General features: G+C 39.1%; 1 protein-coding gene across 4 annotated transcripts in view; it reads left to right on the top strand.

Moving 5' to 3' along the window:
* chl1b (cell adhesion molecule L1-like b) overlaps positions 1 to 16,852 on the top strand; it is a 150,906-nt gene that overhangs the window by 49,946 nt on the left and 84,108 nt on the right. For all 4 annotated transcript variants that reach the window (XM_039747883.1, XM_039747860.1, XM_039747876.1 and 1 more), the window contains 4 exons: positions 466 to 656; positions 3,281 to 3,389; positions 13,104 to 13,294; positions 16,453 to 16,575. In XM_039747883.1, coding sequence (XP_039603817.1) covers positions 557 to 656; positions 3,281 to 3,389; positions 13,104 to 13,294; positions 16,453 to 16,575 — 523 coding nt within the window. In that variant the 5' untranslated portion in view covers positions 466 to 556. The remainder of the gene's footprint in view (positions 1 to 465; positions 657 to 3,280; positions 3,390 to 13,103; positions 13,295 to 16,452; positions 16,576 to 16,852) is intronic.

Below are 16,852 nucleotides of genomic sequence, written 5' to 3'. Positions count from 1 at the left end.
TAATCTGTTTAGTAACTTCAGGAATTAGCTTTCGTTCAGTTTGACATCGTGTTTGGTCTTACCGCCAAGTGTGTTTAAAAGATCAACTGTTTTGACAGCTTCTTTATGAAACTGGTCACAACTCTCTTATTCATATTGCTTCCTTTATGGCAAAATGTTTTGATATGCCATGATTTTAATGTGAATAATACAGAGTATGGCATACTGTGAAAAGAAAAAAGGCGAAATTATTTGAAAACTGTACAGCTGAGGATAGCTGAAATGAGACAGATGAACTCACCTCGTGATGTGCAACACACACACACACACACAAAATTTGGTATTATACAAATTATTTTATATTCTAATATTTTTACTTATTGAGTATGTTATGTTCTTGTTAATTATATATATGTATGTATGTGAATGTAGTTATTTAACTAACTATATGCAAAATATACTTTTCTCTCTCATACTTTTCTATAGTCCGCCTTTTATCTGAAATGAACTGAAGCGAGAGAAGTACAGAATCATCCGTTGTTTCATGGAATTTGTGGCTCCCTTTAGATGACCAGCAATGGCAATGTATCCAGATGTGGGGCATTACCTCTTGTTTGACTTCATCACTGTCCTCTTCATTTGCTTTGGGGTTACCTGCCTAGAAATACCTTTGGAGAGTAAGTATGTCTGCTTTGGATGTTACTGACTAAGTGTTGTTTTTGTTGGCATGAGCCATGCTTACTGAAAGGAAAGAACTTTAGGAGCTATGGTGATAAAGGCGTGAATTTTTAAGAAATTCTGGAAAATAGTCAGACAGACACCAGTTGTCAGGAGGCAGAAGTTTCCAAATTGAGCTACAGAGTGAGAGGGAAAGAGAGATGTGCTTAAACATCCGTGTGAACTAAAAAGCATGAGTATTTATTATTTATACAGACAGAAATAGAATATTGTGTTTAATAGTAGGGTCGCACAGTAGTTAGTATAGATATCTCATAGTTTCCTAGGTTTAAATCCTTTATATGATTGTTGTCTAGAAATCTTCCTTTCTCCAGGTGTCTATATGGGCTTTTTCTCAGGGTACTTATCATTTCCTCCGACATCTTGAAGAAGTGTGGTTAGTTGGTGACCCTAAATTGACCAACTGGAGCAGGTGGACCCTATGATGGACTGGCACCTCGTCCACTGTGGTCCCTGCCTTGGACACAGTGCTGCTAGAATAGGCACCAGCTGCACTTGATTCTGAATTGGGTTAGTTGGATTTGATAATGAGATGGGTGGTATGATGAGGTCAAGATCACACTTAAGCAATTCCTGCAGAAATTGATTATTAATGAATGCAACAATTCATAGTGCTGCATAATAATCCTTTCATTTCCTGTATTTACCTGCCGTATATATTGTACAATAACGAGTCTTTTGTAAAGCGCACACACTGATGTTCACTAAGTAGAGCAATCATGTTTCAGATGCTATATTTAATCTTAACACATGGCAAGTTACCGTAAGTCAAAGCCAATACCTCATTTCATTTGTTATACTGTAAGACCAAAAGGGATGATGAAGTTAGTGGTAGTAAAATGATGGGATGGTGAAAGTGTTGAAGCAGGTGAAAAGAAGTAGAACACAGGGATCAGCTGTAATGGTGTTGGCAATGTTGAAAACATCTGAAAGTCTTGGGGTAGAATGATGATAGACCAATTTAGTCTGACTATGAGGAAAGGGAAGATTCATGTGGACTTGAAGAGAAGTGTGCTGAGTGGAGAGTACAAATGAAAGGGCAGACCATTAGAGTGAGAGTCTCACTACACTCTTAAGAAATGCAGACGAGATGCCTGAATCCATAAAGTACCCTGTGGTGAGAAAGGATGTTTGTCAGATGTTGCTCCAGGGCATTAGAACATGTGCAGGTATATTCCTTCCAATGTGATACCCCACATACAACATTCATAGCTGCACATTTCCCTGCTGTGAATAAAGGCCCCTGGGTGACAAGACCCCTAGAAGGCCATCCATGCCAAGTCCCATACTATCAGACAGTAACTCTTAAATGAGTTTGGAAATGTGGTGGGTCCTAATGCCTTTCATTAAATGCTTGATGCTGTTGAGATTGTGGATGGTCTTTTGTTTCCTCAAGTCTGGTTTAACCTTCTCTAAAAAACTTAACAGTGTCCCAGTAGAGTTGTAATGTGTCTAAAGGTAGGAGCTATCTCACTTATCCCAGGCAAGCCCAAGAGAAAAAAGCAGGACATGAAGTTTATCGCAGAGCCTTTAGAAGTCTGCCAGATTCTTGCTGAGCTCCTTTTATATGACTGTCTACCTTGCAGCCCCAAATGAGGTGAGACACTGTCATTGTGATGGCCCTCCATCTATGTGCTGGGCTATTATTTCATTATACAGCAGCGATGTTTTCCTTTTTCTGGGGCAATTGCGTGTTGTAATTCACAAGATAACACGGTTTAAGGCAGGTACTGCAGAGCAGACAAAGGCATTGAAATTTAGCCGGGGTTGAGATCTTGACTAAGGGTACCATACATGATCTTAGCCGAGGTCAGGCGTGAGAGCAGACAGCAAACACTAACTCGAGCAAGCCGTTTCAGATCTTACACACTGCCTTTAAACAAGATCGTTCAGAATTTAACAAGCTTGAGACTTCAGTCAGGTTGGCAACACAATTGAAATGCAAATGACCAGACGCTCCTAATTAGCACTACAGGAAGCAGGCCAAGGAGCTAGTGAGCCAGGCAGGAGGCAAGGTTTGTAGCAAACAGTCAATTACTGCAATAGACCCAAACCTGAACCTCTAATTACCGCTGTCCCAACAGCCAGGCAAGACAAATAAGTAACAAAATTGTCCTCTAGCTGGGACTTGCTTTACTCTGAACCTACACCTGCCAGTCACGCTTACTTGGTCTTCACTGCCAGCAGCAGACTTACTTGCCAGATTTTAGTAAGAATGCAGTGACACAATGCCAGTTTGCAATAAACAGTTTCTTCCATTTACAAAAAAAAACCTAGCTGGCCAGTTTGGTTACTATGGCTTCCTACAAATCAAAGGTGCTTTTTTGTGTATCCTTTATATTTGGTGAAACTAATATTCTTTATTTCTTAGAAAATACACTAATTTTGTAGCTGGGGGTCTGTTTTACGACTTTTATTGGGTTGTTGCTCTTCTAGTAAAAATAATTGGTCTAAGTTGTAACTCTGTAGTATTAATGAAGTTTAAATGCTACACTGAAACAAAATACAGTAAAGTAACTGATGTCATTTGAGTAAATCTGCCATTTTGCCTTCCTTTGCCCAGTTGAACAGCCTCCAGTCATCACACAGCAGTCTCCAGCTTCTCAGATAGCTTTCTCCTTTGATGATAACGTCCCCATTCAATGCGAGGCAAAAGGAACTCCCGCTCCACAGTAAGTATTATGAAACTCTTCAGACACATTCATCTCCTTGCTGTCTCAGAGATTAATGGAGCGGGCCCATTGGTATTTAAATGGCAGTTTTTGTATTTCAACAAGAAGAAGAGCACACAGAAGGGGCGGCACAGTGGCACAATGGTTAGCACTGTTGGCTGGCAATTCTCAGTTCCTGACCCAGCCATAGTCTGTGGTTTATAATTTTTTTTTTCTTGCTTGTTTTTCCTTTCACATCCTAAAAGAGTGCAGATGCCTTTCAGTTGACTCCACATGAATGAGTGTGTAAAGGAAGACCTGGCAGTCCAGCTCAGGCCAAGACCTTGATTAACGTGGGCAGAAGAGGCTCACTGAAAGTCAGCCAGGCTCCCTAATGCTACCTGCTGGCTTCAGCTGGTGCAGGACCTAAAAGGGGCATCTGGCAAAACATCATGAAATAATAATAATAATTATTATAACTTTATTTATATAGCACCTAATTATACATTTACGTGTAATTCACGATGCTTTTCACAGATTAATCAACAAAAACAATAAATATATACTGTAGTATATATTTGGACATTATCATTTTTTAATATTGTGATCATTTCTAAAAGATGTAATAGTACTAAATATATAAAAATGATTTTTAAGTAAAATAATTTTATTCAAAAATTCATTAAAAAGTCCATCCATCCATTTATTTATCCAACCCGCTATATCCTAATTCCAGGGTCATGGGGGTCCACTTGAGCCAATCCCAACCAACACAGGGCACAAGGCAGGAAACAAACCCCGGGCATGGTGCCAGCCCACCGCAGGGCACACACACACACACACACCCAGCACACACTGGGGACAATTTAGGATTGCCAATGCACCTAACCTGCATGTCTTTGGACTGCTGGAGAAAACCAGAGCACCCGGAGGAAACCCACGCATACACAGGAAGAACATGCAAACTCCATGCAGGAAGGACCCAGGAAGCAAACCCAGTTCTCCTAACTGCAAGGCAGCATCTCTACCCACTGCACCACCGCGCCACCGTGCCGCTGCATTAAAAAGTAAAAAATACATTTTTTTCCTGTACTAAGATTTTGTTTGTTATATGAGACTAAAAATAAAATTGTGACGCACCCATATAAAAATTACTTTAATTCAATTAAATTGCATACATTTTTTAAAGTGTAATATAAAGTATAACCAGCTCTATGGAAAGAAAATGACACATCATGTAAAAGTTAAACAAAGTATATAGTATAATTGTTATAATCAGCATGTTACAAAAACCTTGACTTGGGTAGGAAGGTGATTAGACAGAAATGACATTAGCGACAAAGTGGAATCGAACCATTTCTCCAATTATAACCAATAAGTTCAATAAAACTGTGCAATAATAATAACAACCTGGGCATTGTTAAACAAAATTTAAACACTAAAGAGCAAAACAAACCTCTCGCATCAGAACTGGTTCATATTTATTTTCAAATTAAAAGCTTAAAGATAGAAGGCGAACAAACCAGATCTAATTTACTTATATATAAAAATAAATATATATACAGTATATGCCTGCATTTGACTAAGGCATGTGTACAGTACATGGCAACATGTTAAGCAGAAAGAGTCTGATGTTATTGAATTAAATGAAAATATACATGCAAATAAAACAAAATATACATGCAGTTTCGGTTGATTAAGGATGTAGATGGAGCTGTTGATTCCAGAATGTGATTAGTTGACCAGCCGATATGAAGGAGAGGAAAACAAAAAACTCCTAAGATTGGGACAAGAGGAGAAAAATAAACCTTTGGAAGACCGAAGCAAGCAAATCAAATAGTTAGGCCTGATGGTAATCAGTCTCTGCACCAAAGAAGTAAGAATGATCTAGGCCAACTAGTTGCCCCCCACCACTGGGCACAGCTGATACAGTTAGCACAGTTGTCAATAAAGGTTTCCAAGGCCTCCTCATTTCCTCCTATACTCCAGGGGCCTCATGCATAATGCCGTGTGTAGAATTCACATTAAAACATGGTGTAAGGACAAAAGTGGAAATGTGCGTATGCACAAAAAAATCCACATGCATAAATCTGTGCATTCACCAACTTCCACGTTCTCCCGCTCCATAAATCCCGGTCAGCGTGAAAAGTAATGCACGTGCACACGCCTGCTGCCACTCCCCAAACTGCTCCCATAATTATGCCTTTTTGAATATGCAAATCAATATAAATAGCCCTTAAGCTCAGCGTTCTGTGAAAAGGCAATAGCAAAAGCAAGAGGGAAAATAGAAGAATTTCGGCGAATGCCAAGTGGAGGCAAAGAAAAATGTACTATTTGTTGGTTTAAAAAGTGATATAATCAACAACAGGAAGTTAATCGAGTGACATAGAGTGTCGGAGAAACTCAAAAGCTCAAGTTCACAAAGTCGCACAGTGCCTGCAATAAAAAAGAAGCTGTCAGATATCAAAGTCACCGTGAAAAGGCAAGTTGTAGCCCACCATCTGAGTGTCATATGAAAGCTTATTAGGGTACAGAGAAAAAAAGGCAAACAGTGGGGAAAAAGCACGAAGTGTCAACTTTAATCTCAAAATTTCCACATTAATCACGTAGTTTATTTTTTCATTAAAGTAGGACATTATAAACTTCATCTTTAAATCGTTTAATTTACTAGTTTCTTAAATCCCATCGCAACTAAAGTACAACGTTAAATGTTTTGTTTTGTATTTGATCATCTATGTGCTCTATGTGTGTGAATCACTACGTGATATTACAGCTGTCTAAATAATTAAAATACTGAGATGTAAACTTGATATAATTTTAATGATGATAGGAGTTAAAACATGTTATTAAACATGGGAACACATGGTACAGTGATTGTTCCTGCCTCACTTAAGATGCTTGCTGCACCATGTACTACCTTAGATGAAAAAATTTATTGCAGCAGTACTGTCTCTTTCAAATGTACTAACCTCCAATTTCTGTCCTTACTTTTCTTTCTCCAAATACCCAATCGCCACACAATCAGCTCTGTAATAGACGATAAGCCATCTGTAAGCTTAGAACGCAGATTCTTCAAAACTTTTAAGGAACACTGAAATATCTTCATAGTACGTGTTTAATTATTCTATCCATCTATCCTTCCAGTGTCGCACCAGCACCAGCAAGAATACAGCGCGAGGCAGGAACAATTCGTGAACTAGCGCCAGCTCCTCGCTATTGCTGCGGCACCGTCTCCTCACATGTTTAATTATTAACAATATAGATTATTTAAATGAAGTTAAAGTTTTATCTGTATAATATAATAAACATATTTTGCTGCATTTCATCTTAAAAATTATATTGTCATCATATGTAAATATGTGCTTTATAAAGTGGCTCAGGTTGTGCAATATTATAACTGAATCTCAAGTTTACAGTGAGGTGATTGTACTTATAAGTACAAACAGTTCTGCAAGGTGCACTTGATGGACTGATTGAGTGCGTTTATAGTTCTTAGAATGAAAGAATTTCTGAACCGCGAGGAAAGGCTCTGAAGTTTTTGCCGTATGAGTGCAGTTCAATAGACAGCATGGCTGAGGCAGCGTGTGCTTGATGCTGTATACCGATAATTCTCTTTCTGATCAGCTGATGTACATCTATGATTCCCCACTCAGATACAGTGATATAAATACTCAGAGTGGTGCAGTGAGAGTAATATGGAAAAAGATGATTTGCTGTGGCAACTCCTAACGGAAGCAGCTGAAAGAAGAAGAAGAAGGTGAAGTGAGAGTAACAACGCTAAAGCAGTTATGGTATTTAGAATAGTTTGACCATTCTATGGACCATTATATTGTTACAGGTAAATTACAATCAGATACCTTAAAGTAATAAACAATATGCGGTTAATTTCAGTACTTTTATAAAGCTGCGTCAGCAATGTGGATCTAAAAAAGAAAGGGAAACCACACTGGAAGAGTAGCACTGCTTTGATGCAAAACCGAGCGGAGAACTTGCGTACACCAATCATTTAGCTACTGTGAAAATGTGCATGGGTTTACGCCAAGTTTAGGTTTTATACATCGTGGAAACAGGCTTATGCAACATTTTTGTGCATACGCACCATTTATACATGAGGCCCCAGGTACTACAGAATAGAGCAGTTTGAGGAGGTGTGGGATAGACAACAAAAATTAAAGCAATGGATTAATGCTGGGTATGTCTTTACACATCACATAGCTAAACTTACCATTAAATTACAAAGTAATGTTTCAATTACCTTAAAGCCAGATTAGAAAAATGTTTTTTTTAAGTTTTTGTCCACAAATATTTCAAAAAGTCACTAAAGAGGGGGGATAACCATCAACCCCCAGCTTGTGAATGAAAAGGGCAACAAATTATTTTTATAAATGAAAGATTTATTTTCAAAAATAGAAAAATACAGAGGATGGCACGGTGGCGCAGTGGTGTCGCTGCTGCCTTGCAGATAGGAGATCAGGTTCACTACCTGGGTCCTCCCTGCGTGGAGTTTGCATGTTCTCCCCGTGTCTGTGTGGGTTTCCTCCGGTTTCCTCCCACAGTCCAAAGACATGCAGGTTAGGTGGATTGCCGATTCTAAATTGTCCCTAGTGTGTGTTTGGTGTGTGGGTGTGTGTGTGTGCACCCTGCGGTGGGCTGGCACTCTGCTCAGGTTTTGTTTCTTACCTTGCGCCCTGTGTTGGCTGGGATTGGCTCCAGCAGACCCCTCTGGTAGTTGGGATATAGAGGGTTGGATAATGGATGGATGGAAAAATACAGAAAAATGTTCAACAGAGCAAAAAAAGACAAAAAGAGTTGCAGAAAAGGCAATGCTACAGCAAACAAGTCCAAAAACCTGATCCAAAGTCAAAATCCGTATCAAGAAGCAAGCTCACAAGAAAACAATAAATCCCACCAAAAAAAAACAATACTTGCAGAAACTCTGCAATAAATGTTAAAGTGCTAAATAAACATGACAGTCATGGATACTAAATAATAATCAACAGGAAAATATTGACAATAAATTCTTAATTGTAATAGGCATATGAAAATAATATTTTAAAAGAAAAAGAATAAAGAAAGAAGCCAGAAAAATGAAGAAAAGATATATAAGGCTGTTACATAAACATAACAGTTACATATTCTAACATCATGTCTCACCTAATAAAGATGGAGGCACACAGCTTCTGATATCTGAGAACTGGATCCTTCCTAAAAACAAATTTCATGACAGTAATAAAAGAAACCCAAGGTGATGTTAAGACAGGATTGAAATGTTTAATTTTTTTACTTCTTTTTTATCTTTTTCAGTTTGCCTCTCATGTCTAAATAGTTTTGTCTCTTCTGATTTCAATCTTCTATCCTGTCCCCTGATTATCAATTTGCCTACTCCTTTAACAATGTCTTCCATCTCTTAGTGTTCTCTGAGCTCAAGAAATGCATTTGAATTTTTCACACTTAACAATATTTTAATAAGGGATAAACAGTTTGATAGAACATCAATAATTTATAATCAGTTTAGAATTGCACACATTTTCAAGTTATAAAGGAACAAATATAAAAAGAAATGTTGTTGAGTGCTCACTTACTGTATGTGTAAGTTATACCAAACTGATTTGTCAGGTATATTTAGATTTTATGCAAAGAACGAATAGAGAGTGGCAGAGACAAGGCATTATTACAGAAGGAGTGTAGCCATATGCAAGACAACAAGAAAAAATCAAGAACCTAAAGAAAAAGGGGTAAGCATGTAGAGATGTCAAAAACAAAACCTACCACCAGAAACGCAAGTGCTAGAATGAACAACTTTCTCTTGTTGTTGAATCAAATTAATCTACTGTGAAAGATGGCTACCATGATGTCACACACCTCACCCTTCAGAGTGCTCACACCTCTAGTGATATGAAACAAGGTAACCACCAAACTAAACATGGTGCTTTAGTGACAACATGACGACGTGACTGAAGATAATCAAAAACAATATAGTGCTGGCATATTTAGAATTGTATTTCACACATACATTTAATATTTTATGTTCATTTGTTAAATCATAAGGACATAGCAATTGTTTATTGCACGACTGTAAATAGTATACGCATGAATGATGTCTCTGGCCAATCAGATTTGCCACCCACATGTGTTTAAAAAAAAAAACAAAAAAAACCAAAAGAACGTCACAGTATTTTCATTTGAGTGGTACTATGAGTCCTATATAATGCTCATCCCTAAAGGCATGCACAATTAGTCATGTGCCATCACTATCAGTCAAAACAAACCTTACAGAATCACCTCCTCCTCCAATCTCTCTGAGTCAGAAAACACATAACTTCTTTCGCTGTTCCCGTTAGGGGTCGCCACAGCAGATCATCTGTTTCCATATCTTCATGTCTTCTGTATCTTGTTCTGTCACACCCATCACCTGCATGTCCTCTCTCATCACATTCATAAATCTTTGCTTAGGCCTTCCTCTTTTCCTCTTGCCTGGCAGCTCTATCCTTAGCATCCTTCTCCCAATATACCCAGCATCTCTCCTCTGCACATGTCCAAACCAACGCAATCTCACCTCTCCGTATCGCTCTCTCTTTCCCAACCGTCCAACCTGAGCTGACTCTCTAATGTACTCATTTCTAATCCTATTCATCCTCGTCACACCCAGTGCAAATCTTAGCATCTTTAACTCTGCCACCTCCAGCTCTGTCCCCTGCTTTCTGGTCAGTGCCACCATCTCTAACCTATATAACATAGCAGGTCTCAGTACTGTCCTGTAGACCTTCCCTTTCACTCTTCCTGATACTCGTCTGTCACAAATTATTCCTTACACTCTTCTCCATCCATTCCAACCTGCCTGCGCTCTCTTTTTCACCTCTCTTCCATAATCCTTGTGAGATAATAATAGTAAAAACAATTTTATTAGTAATAACTATTTACAAGGTGTTTATATCTTATTGATAGAAGTAAAGAGTGTGATGCATCTGCACAGATAAATCGCAGATGACTTCAAACAATGGAATGAGCCAGTCCCACGCTGCCAATTTGTGCCCCAAAGCCTGGAACATTGAGCACAATGATATATTGTTTTACTGTTTGCTAGTTTGTTGCCATTTGTGTTGTTGTTTGAGGCATGGTGGCAGAGTGGTTAGCACTGCTGCCTCACAGCTCATATCACATATTTGGCCACATTAATTGGTCCAGCATAGTTGGCAGACTTTTCCCTAGCCCCCAATGACACTTACAAGACCATTACACCATTGTAAAGCTAGCTCAGTTCTTCATTCCCCATTGACTTTAATGCATTTTGCCAAGTTTCATAAATATAGCGAATATTTCGCTGCTAAGCAAATTCTGCAATGTTCACTGATCACAACTACATGGCTGACTGCCTCCGATTCCCTATGGCTATGACTGAAAACCGCTGGAAAAGTAATCAAAGAGCCTTAAACAACATACAAATGAAATGGGCATAGTCACCAAACCTCAGGTTTCAGGTGTAGGCGGGCTTAACTTTAACATTTCCCCAGATCTCTCCCCATAGTGGCCGTGACTCTTCCTCAGTTCTTCAATGCATGAAGGAAGCAGCGAGATATTGGTCCACTCCATAACACACATGTGTGTGACTGTTAGGAAAACAACTGTTGCTTAGGGTAAAGCATAAATAAACTGGCTGGTAGAAGAACTGCAAAGTCACACTGGCCATATAACAAAGAGTCTCCTTAGTTAAAGGACTGGGTGAAGTCTAAGCGGGAGAGACAAATATCTTAGATTATGGGATGTTTTTGACAATGAGTAATGCAAGACTCTAGATGAAATGCTGGGGCGCCTACTCAGCCTCCCTGTTTACTCAGAATAATAGGGTGGATGAAAATAACAAGCGCATGATGGCAAAATAAGACACAAAAAGCAATCGGCTCGAAGGAGTGGTCAGGTTTTAGGGTCAGGGCTGCTTCAGGTGGGTGGCAAATCTTCAAGATGAGACGTCTAATTCCAGGAGTGCCCTGCTTTTATAGCTCATGGAGCACACAAAGTGGAGTCAGTAGCCTTCAATTAGTGTCTTCTCAGTAGTGATGTGCAAGGAACGAACAAACTAGTACTTGTCTTGGTCTCTGAATGAATGTACTGGTTCAATGACATCAAAGAACAAAGCATGTGCAGTGCATGCTACGTTTTATATTATATTCTGTGATAATCCAGAGCTATCATCTTAACTTTACTTAAATGGCTGCTGCCTTCAGGAAATAGCCTATCAGTAGACTGTTTCAGCAAAACGGTCATGACAACAACTAGCCAATGACTGACTTGGTAGATGACACCAAGCACCTCCCATTGATCGGTTCACTCTGACTGAGTGACTATGACCGTCTCAGTACACGGACTGTTTGAACGAACCAGTAGGCCCCCTACTGATCTGGAGAATCATTGCAAGTTGGTTCACGAACTGCAGACAAGAGACTTGCAGTACACTGAATCTCAGTTCAGCTCACTGATGATATGTGTATGGGAGATTGCAACAGAAAAGACCGGATATAAAAGAAGGAAATTGACGGGGATTAATTCAAAACTGAAAGTAAATGTATTTAGTCATATTTCAATGTTCTCATGGTTTTGTCGTGATGTGTGCACTATTTTAAGGTTCTCTTTGAACCATTGTTTTTTATTTATTGTCAAAATTCAATACAGAATATTATTATTATTATTATTATTATTATTATTATAATGATGGTGTGTGAATTACTTATTTTGTTGCTTGCTTTTTATATTGTTTGTATTGTTACACTGTTATGATATTATTCTAGATTTTAAACTAATGTAGCATATAGCTTGCTGTTGTTTTTGTAGTGAACGAATCACTCCTTCTCGGAGCTGTGAGTTAAACAGGAGACAAAAGAGATACCGATGGCGACCACCTGGGTAGTATTGCTTATCTCTCACAAGCATGGAAGGTGACCCTATGACATGCATGTGTGACAGGGATTAATCACTAGAAGCTACTGCCGAGTGTCAAGATGAATTCCAAGCATTATGATGGGGTTACATATAGACATAAAGTGGCTGAACTGTTATCTGTCTTTAACATGCTAAACACAGAAGATGAGCTCTGCTGCTGTATTCCTTTCATGTCATCGTGTTATTATGTCTTATGAATTTTCTCTGGGACTTAACGTTTCCTCCCATAGCATGAACGCCTATTTTGTGGTCAAAAGACAGACGTTTTCTGTGTTCTCCTGCATATTTGTCCTCTGTTTTGTTTTTGCTGTTTTTTTAGATGTCTTTCAGCCCTGCCACCACTGTTCCAAGGTTACCTCACAAATGATAGGGACAAAAAATGAGTAGCCAAATAGTGAATGAATTGTTAATAAAAGTCAGCTCCACCTTTCTGGAAATGTTCATTTTGCTGATACACACTCTTGGTCCCTATGGAGACACTACCACTGTGGCAGTTAATTATTGGGAATGGGACATTGGGCAGAGTTCCCATAAACAACAGACTTAAGAACAAATTTGAATAAATATCCCATGCATTGATAGACCACCACATGACAAGCAAAAATCTAACGAATTTGAACAACAAGGATAAATTCAAGAGGACTGATAAGATGGGCTGCATGTTGAGTGCACTAAAACCTTTCGCTGTCTACACAGAGTTTGTCTCCTAACTAAACTGTCAGATGGACTCAAATGTCTCCTTCTTTTCATCGTATTACGTCCAGGGTTTGTTCTTCTTGGAACTTATTTTGTTTTCTTTAGGTTCAAGTGGACAAAAAACGGGTTGAACTACGATTTCACTGATGATCCAAGGATTACCAGGGTGGAAAATTCAGGAACATTCATTATTCACAACAATGGAAACATAACAGAATTCCAGGGTAAATATCGCTGCTATGCTTCCAACAAGCTGGGGACTGCCATCTCAGAAGAAATTGAATTCCTTGTGCCAAGTAAGTTATGATAAAAATTTCATTTTCCATGTTAATAAAGATTTTCTCGTCATAAGTACACTTTCCCTATTGTTGGCTGGGGTGGATTAGAGAATAGCATTTAATGTCTAGGGGGCTCCAGCATTGTGAGAGTTCACTTATTGCTGTACCTCTGTAACCATCATTTCCTCCACCTCTTCCAAAAGTTAAATCCAAGCACTAATACTAAACACAATAACCTGTGATGATCGAGCAGGAGTCCTTATGTAGCGCTAATGTAAAAATGCCACCCAAGTGCGGTTTGGACTGAAGGGTCTCTGCTGCCCACTGCTTCCTCATAGTTTATGGCATCCAGTGAGGTGCAATACTGGGGTTACACATTGTTTCATTAGGATAGGTAACTCGGAGTGGGCCTGGCCTTCTAAATAATAACAGCTATCAGTATGGGGCATAGTAAACACAGGGCCTCCAGAAACTACTCAGATGCACATTCCAATGATGAACATGTTGGCATTTATAAAGCCACATTGCTCTGGAATAATTTCCCCAGAAACTTGTTTGTACCTGAATATATGCAAGAAGACCCCAGTCGAAGCAACTACCCTGCTTTTTTGTGACCCTCTGCTTGTCTGTCTAAACTGATACTGCCCCAGATCAGCTTAGAAAGATATGGTGACCTCTCCTCTGCAGTCCTGTTGCCATGATTTCATCTTAGGTCATAATGTTTTTTGGTTTTACTATTTTTATTGGTCATTTTGTACAACGATGTCATATAATTGCCATGATTGTTCTATTTTATACATTTTTGTGCCTTTTCTATAGTGTTTTTTTTGGACTTCTAATCTGGGGTCTTGAACATTTAAGGAATTCGATTTTGCCATTACCTTCTTTAACTTTTTTATCATCTTCCCATGGCTCCATTCTGGATTCTTGCGGATGAGTTTCAAGTTGACCATTGATTACTGTATATCATTTTCCTAGAAGTCACCGAGAACATTCAATGCATGACTTCATCTTCACAACCAGATAATGGGTCATCACAAGCATTTCTTCCCTTCTCTGAGTTTGGATCAAGTTAACATTTTTTTGTGGGATTTAGTACGTGTTTTCCATCAGTGATTTTCTGACTCTTCTTCTTACTGTAAAAGGCGCTGTATAGCGCCCGACTCGGCACAGACTTACGCAGAGGCACGTGTAAAACAAATAGGCTTTTATTTTTTCTCTTCAGCCGTGGGGCACGTCTTCCCTGTGTCTCACAGGCCCAACACAGTCCCACAAGCACAAAACACAGACTTTAAACAACCCTTTCTGGCACCACCACTCCTCCCAGGCAACCTCGTCCTCTTCCTCCCGATTCTGGCTCCCCAGTGGTGGAGGCTGGCTCGTTTTATACCCCACCCGGAAGTGTTCCAGGTGCTTGACCACCTGGTCCTAATTGCACCTCTGGGTGGGGCTGAAGATTCGTCCAGCCAGACTCTTGAGTCGTGGCAGCGCCCCCTAGTGGCCACCCCCTCTCCCAACCAGGCTGTAGAGGACTCCATGTCCCATGGAGCCACGTGGGAGAGTGGGAAATGAACATTGGCCAGGGAGGCTGCCACCTAGCGTCCCGGGGGAGGTATTGAGCTGTCCATGATTGCTCCCCCGGAACATATGCAGCAGGGGCGTCCCGACCGGGGCATGGGACCCAGCTGTCCGTCACATTACTAACAATTTTCGAATTTTGTATGATGTTTTCTGGTTTGTTGAAAGATCAATTTTCCCTGATTACTGTTTATAATAATGACGACTTCATCAGTGCTACTATTGTGAGGCTGATTGCTACGATGCCACTTGTCACTAGTGACTGACTTATACGCACACACTTGTGTACAATGTCACAATGGATATTGTTACTTAGGAGGGAGTCGTAATCTCAGATGTTATCTGAATGTTGTTTGTTTATCTTGAGAAAAATAATTGTCTACAAATTTCTTTGGAAGATACTTTGGTTTTATTTATTCTTTTGATTTTGTCTAATTTGTTTTTTTTTTTTTGATGGCTGGTGCATTGTGCTGGAACTAACCATTTGTTGTGTCTGCCGGTGATAGGAACGGGTTTTAGGTGGACTAAAAATTTCAGTAAATATTCTGAGTGAACTAGCTGCCGTCAGTTGATAGCTAAGTATGAAGCGAGTAGTGATTCATTGGTGTAGTTATTGTATTTGTTAAATACTAGGGGGTTCTGCCCCCTACTCACTTCACTCGCCAACCCACGTGCGGGGTATACCCGCTAGCCACTTCATGGCTCTGCCACTCGCATTTGGGAAGGGGAGGTAGAATTCAAACAGAATTTTCATAGAAATTGTTACATATGCATAATAGAACTAATTATTTTACATTACAGCGAGTAATTAACCTTAGTAAAAAATAGTAAAACGTAATAAATTGAAAGAAAATTATGTATCATGTTGCGTTAGAGGTATTTGTTGCATTATACGTTTTCATTCTGTTTAGCTTTGAAATTAACATGCAAATACTTTTTAAACTTACACTTTTACTGTAAAACATCAGTAAAAACAATATTTGGAATGAACTTTTCATCAATATCGCATTGAATTTTGATTCTGTGTTTGGATCTACATCGTGACAATGCAACGTATAACTGCCCATGAGTGAATTTCGTTTCTTTCTTTCTAAAAAATAAACAGACTTTTTCGAATGTTTGCCCCTGTGATTTGTTAATTGTCATAGCACTCAATGTCATTGGCATAGTCAGAACAAAAGCTATTCTAATGGGAAACTGTAAATGTATGTCTCCCTTTGTACATTTTTGACTAATCTTTTCCTGACACTTTAATTCTCACTCTGTTGTGTTTCTAAAGCCTTGCTGGTGTTTGAGATGTGTGGCACACCTCAAACACATTTTTCCAGGTTTATCTTCTGTCAATTGCTGATTTGATCATTTCCACAGTATGTTATTTATTATTTTTCACAAGCTCTTCATAGGGTCTGCCAATACTGAATACCTGTTTGTTTCCAATCCTACTGCAGTTATCTTAAAATGTCAGTCTTGTGAATGGTTGTTGGTTTCATCTCCTATTGTAATGTGTTGTGCCATGTAGCACCTTGTGGTGATACATATAAAGACTGACCAATAAGCAAAATCATACATGTGTGTTTTTAATTCTGCCTTTCCTACAGGCATTCCGAAGTTTCCCCATGAAATAATTAAACCAATAACAGTTCAAGAAGGAAATTCAGTCGTCTTAAAGTGCAATCCACCGAAAGGCATCCCGCCTTTGGAAATATATTGGATGACAATTGGTAAGTGGCTATGAAATAAATATGTGCTTACACAGATAAATCCAGTTTAGGATCACTTGGGTGGCAGGAATCAACCCTGAATGGGGTGCCAGTCCATTACAGGAACTGAGCTTCACAAAGCTGCTGTACCTCCTTCTTTATACTGTACATGCAATTACAAATCATCTTCTCAAGTGCATAACTATATACGGTGTCAATCAATAAGTAAACACGATTTAAACATTATGTGGTAACCACAACCAATAGAAATTGATGCAATACAACACGTTCACAATGG

Source organism: Polypterus senegalus, chromosome 1 (assembly GCF_016835505.1).
Source record: "Polypterus senegalus isolate Bchr_013 chromosome 1, ASM1683550v1, whole genome shotgun sequence".
Classification (NCBI taxonomy): Eukaryota; Metazoa; Chordata; class Cladistia; order Polypteriformes; family Polypteridae; genus Polypterus; species Polypterus senegalus.
The sequence above is the reverse complement of the archived record's forward strand: the minus strand, read 5'-3'. Positions and strand labels throughout refer to the sequence as shown.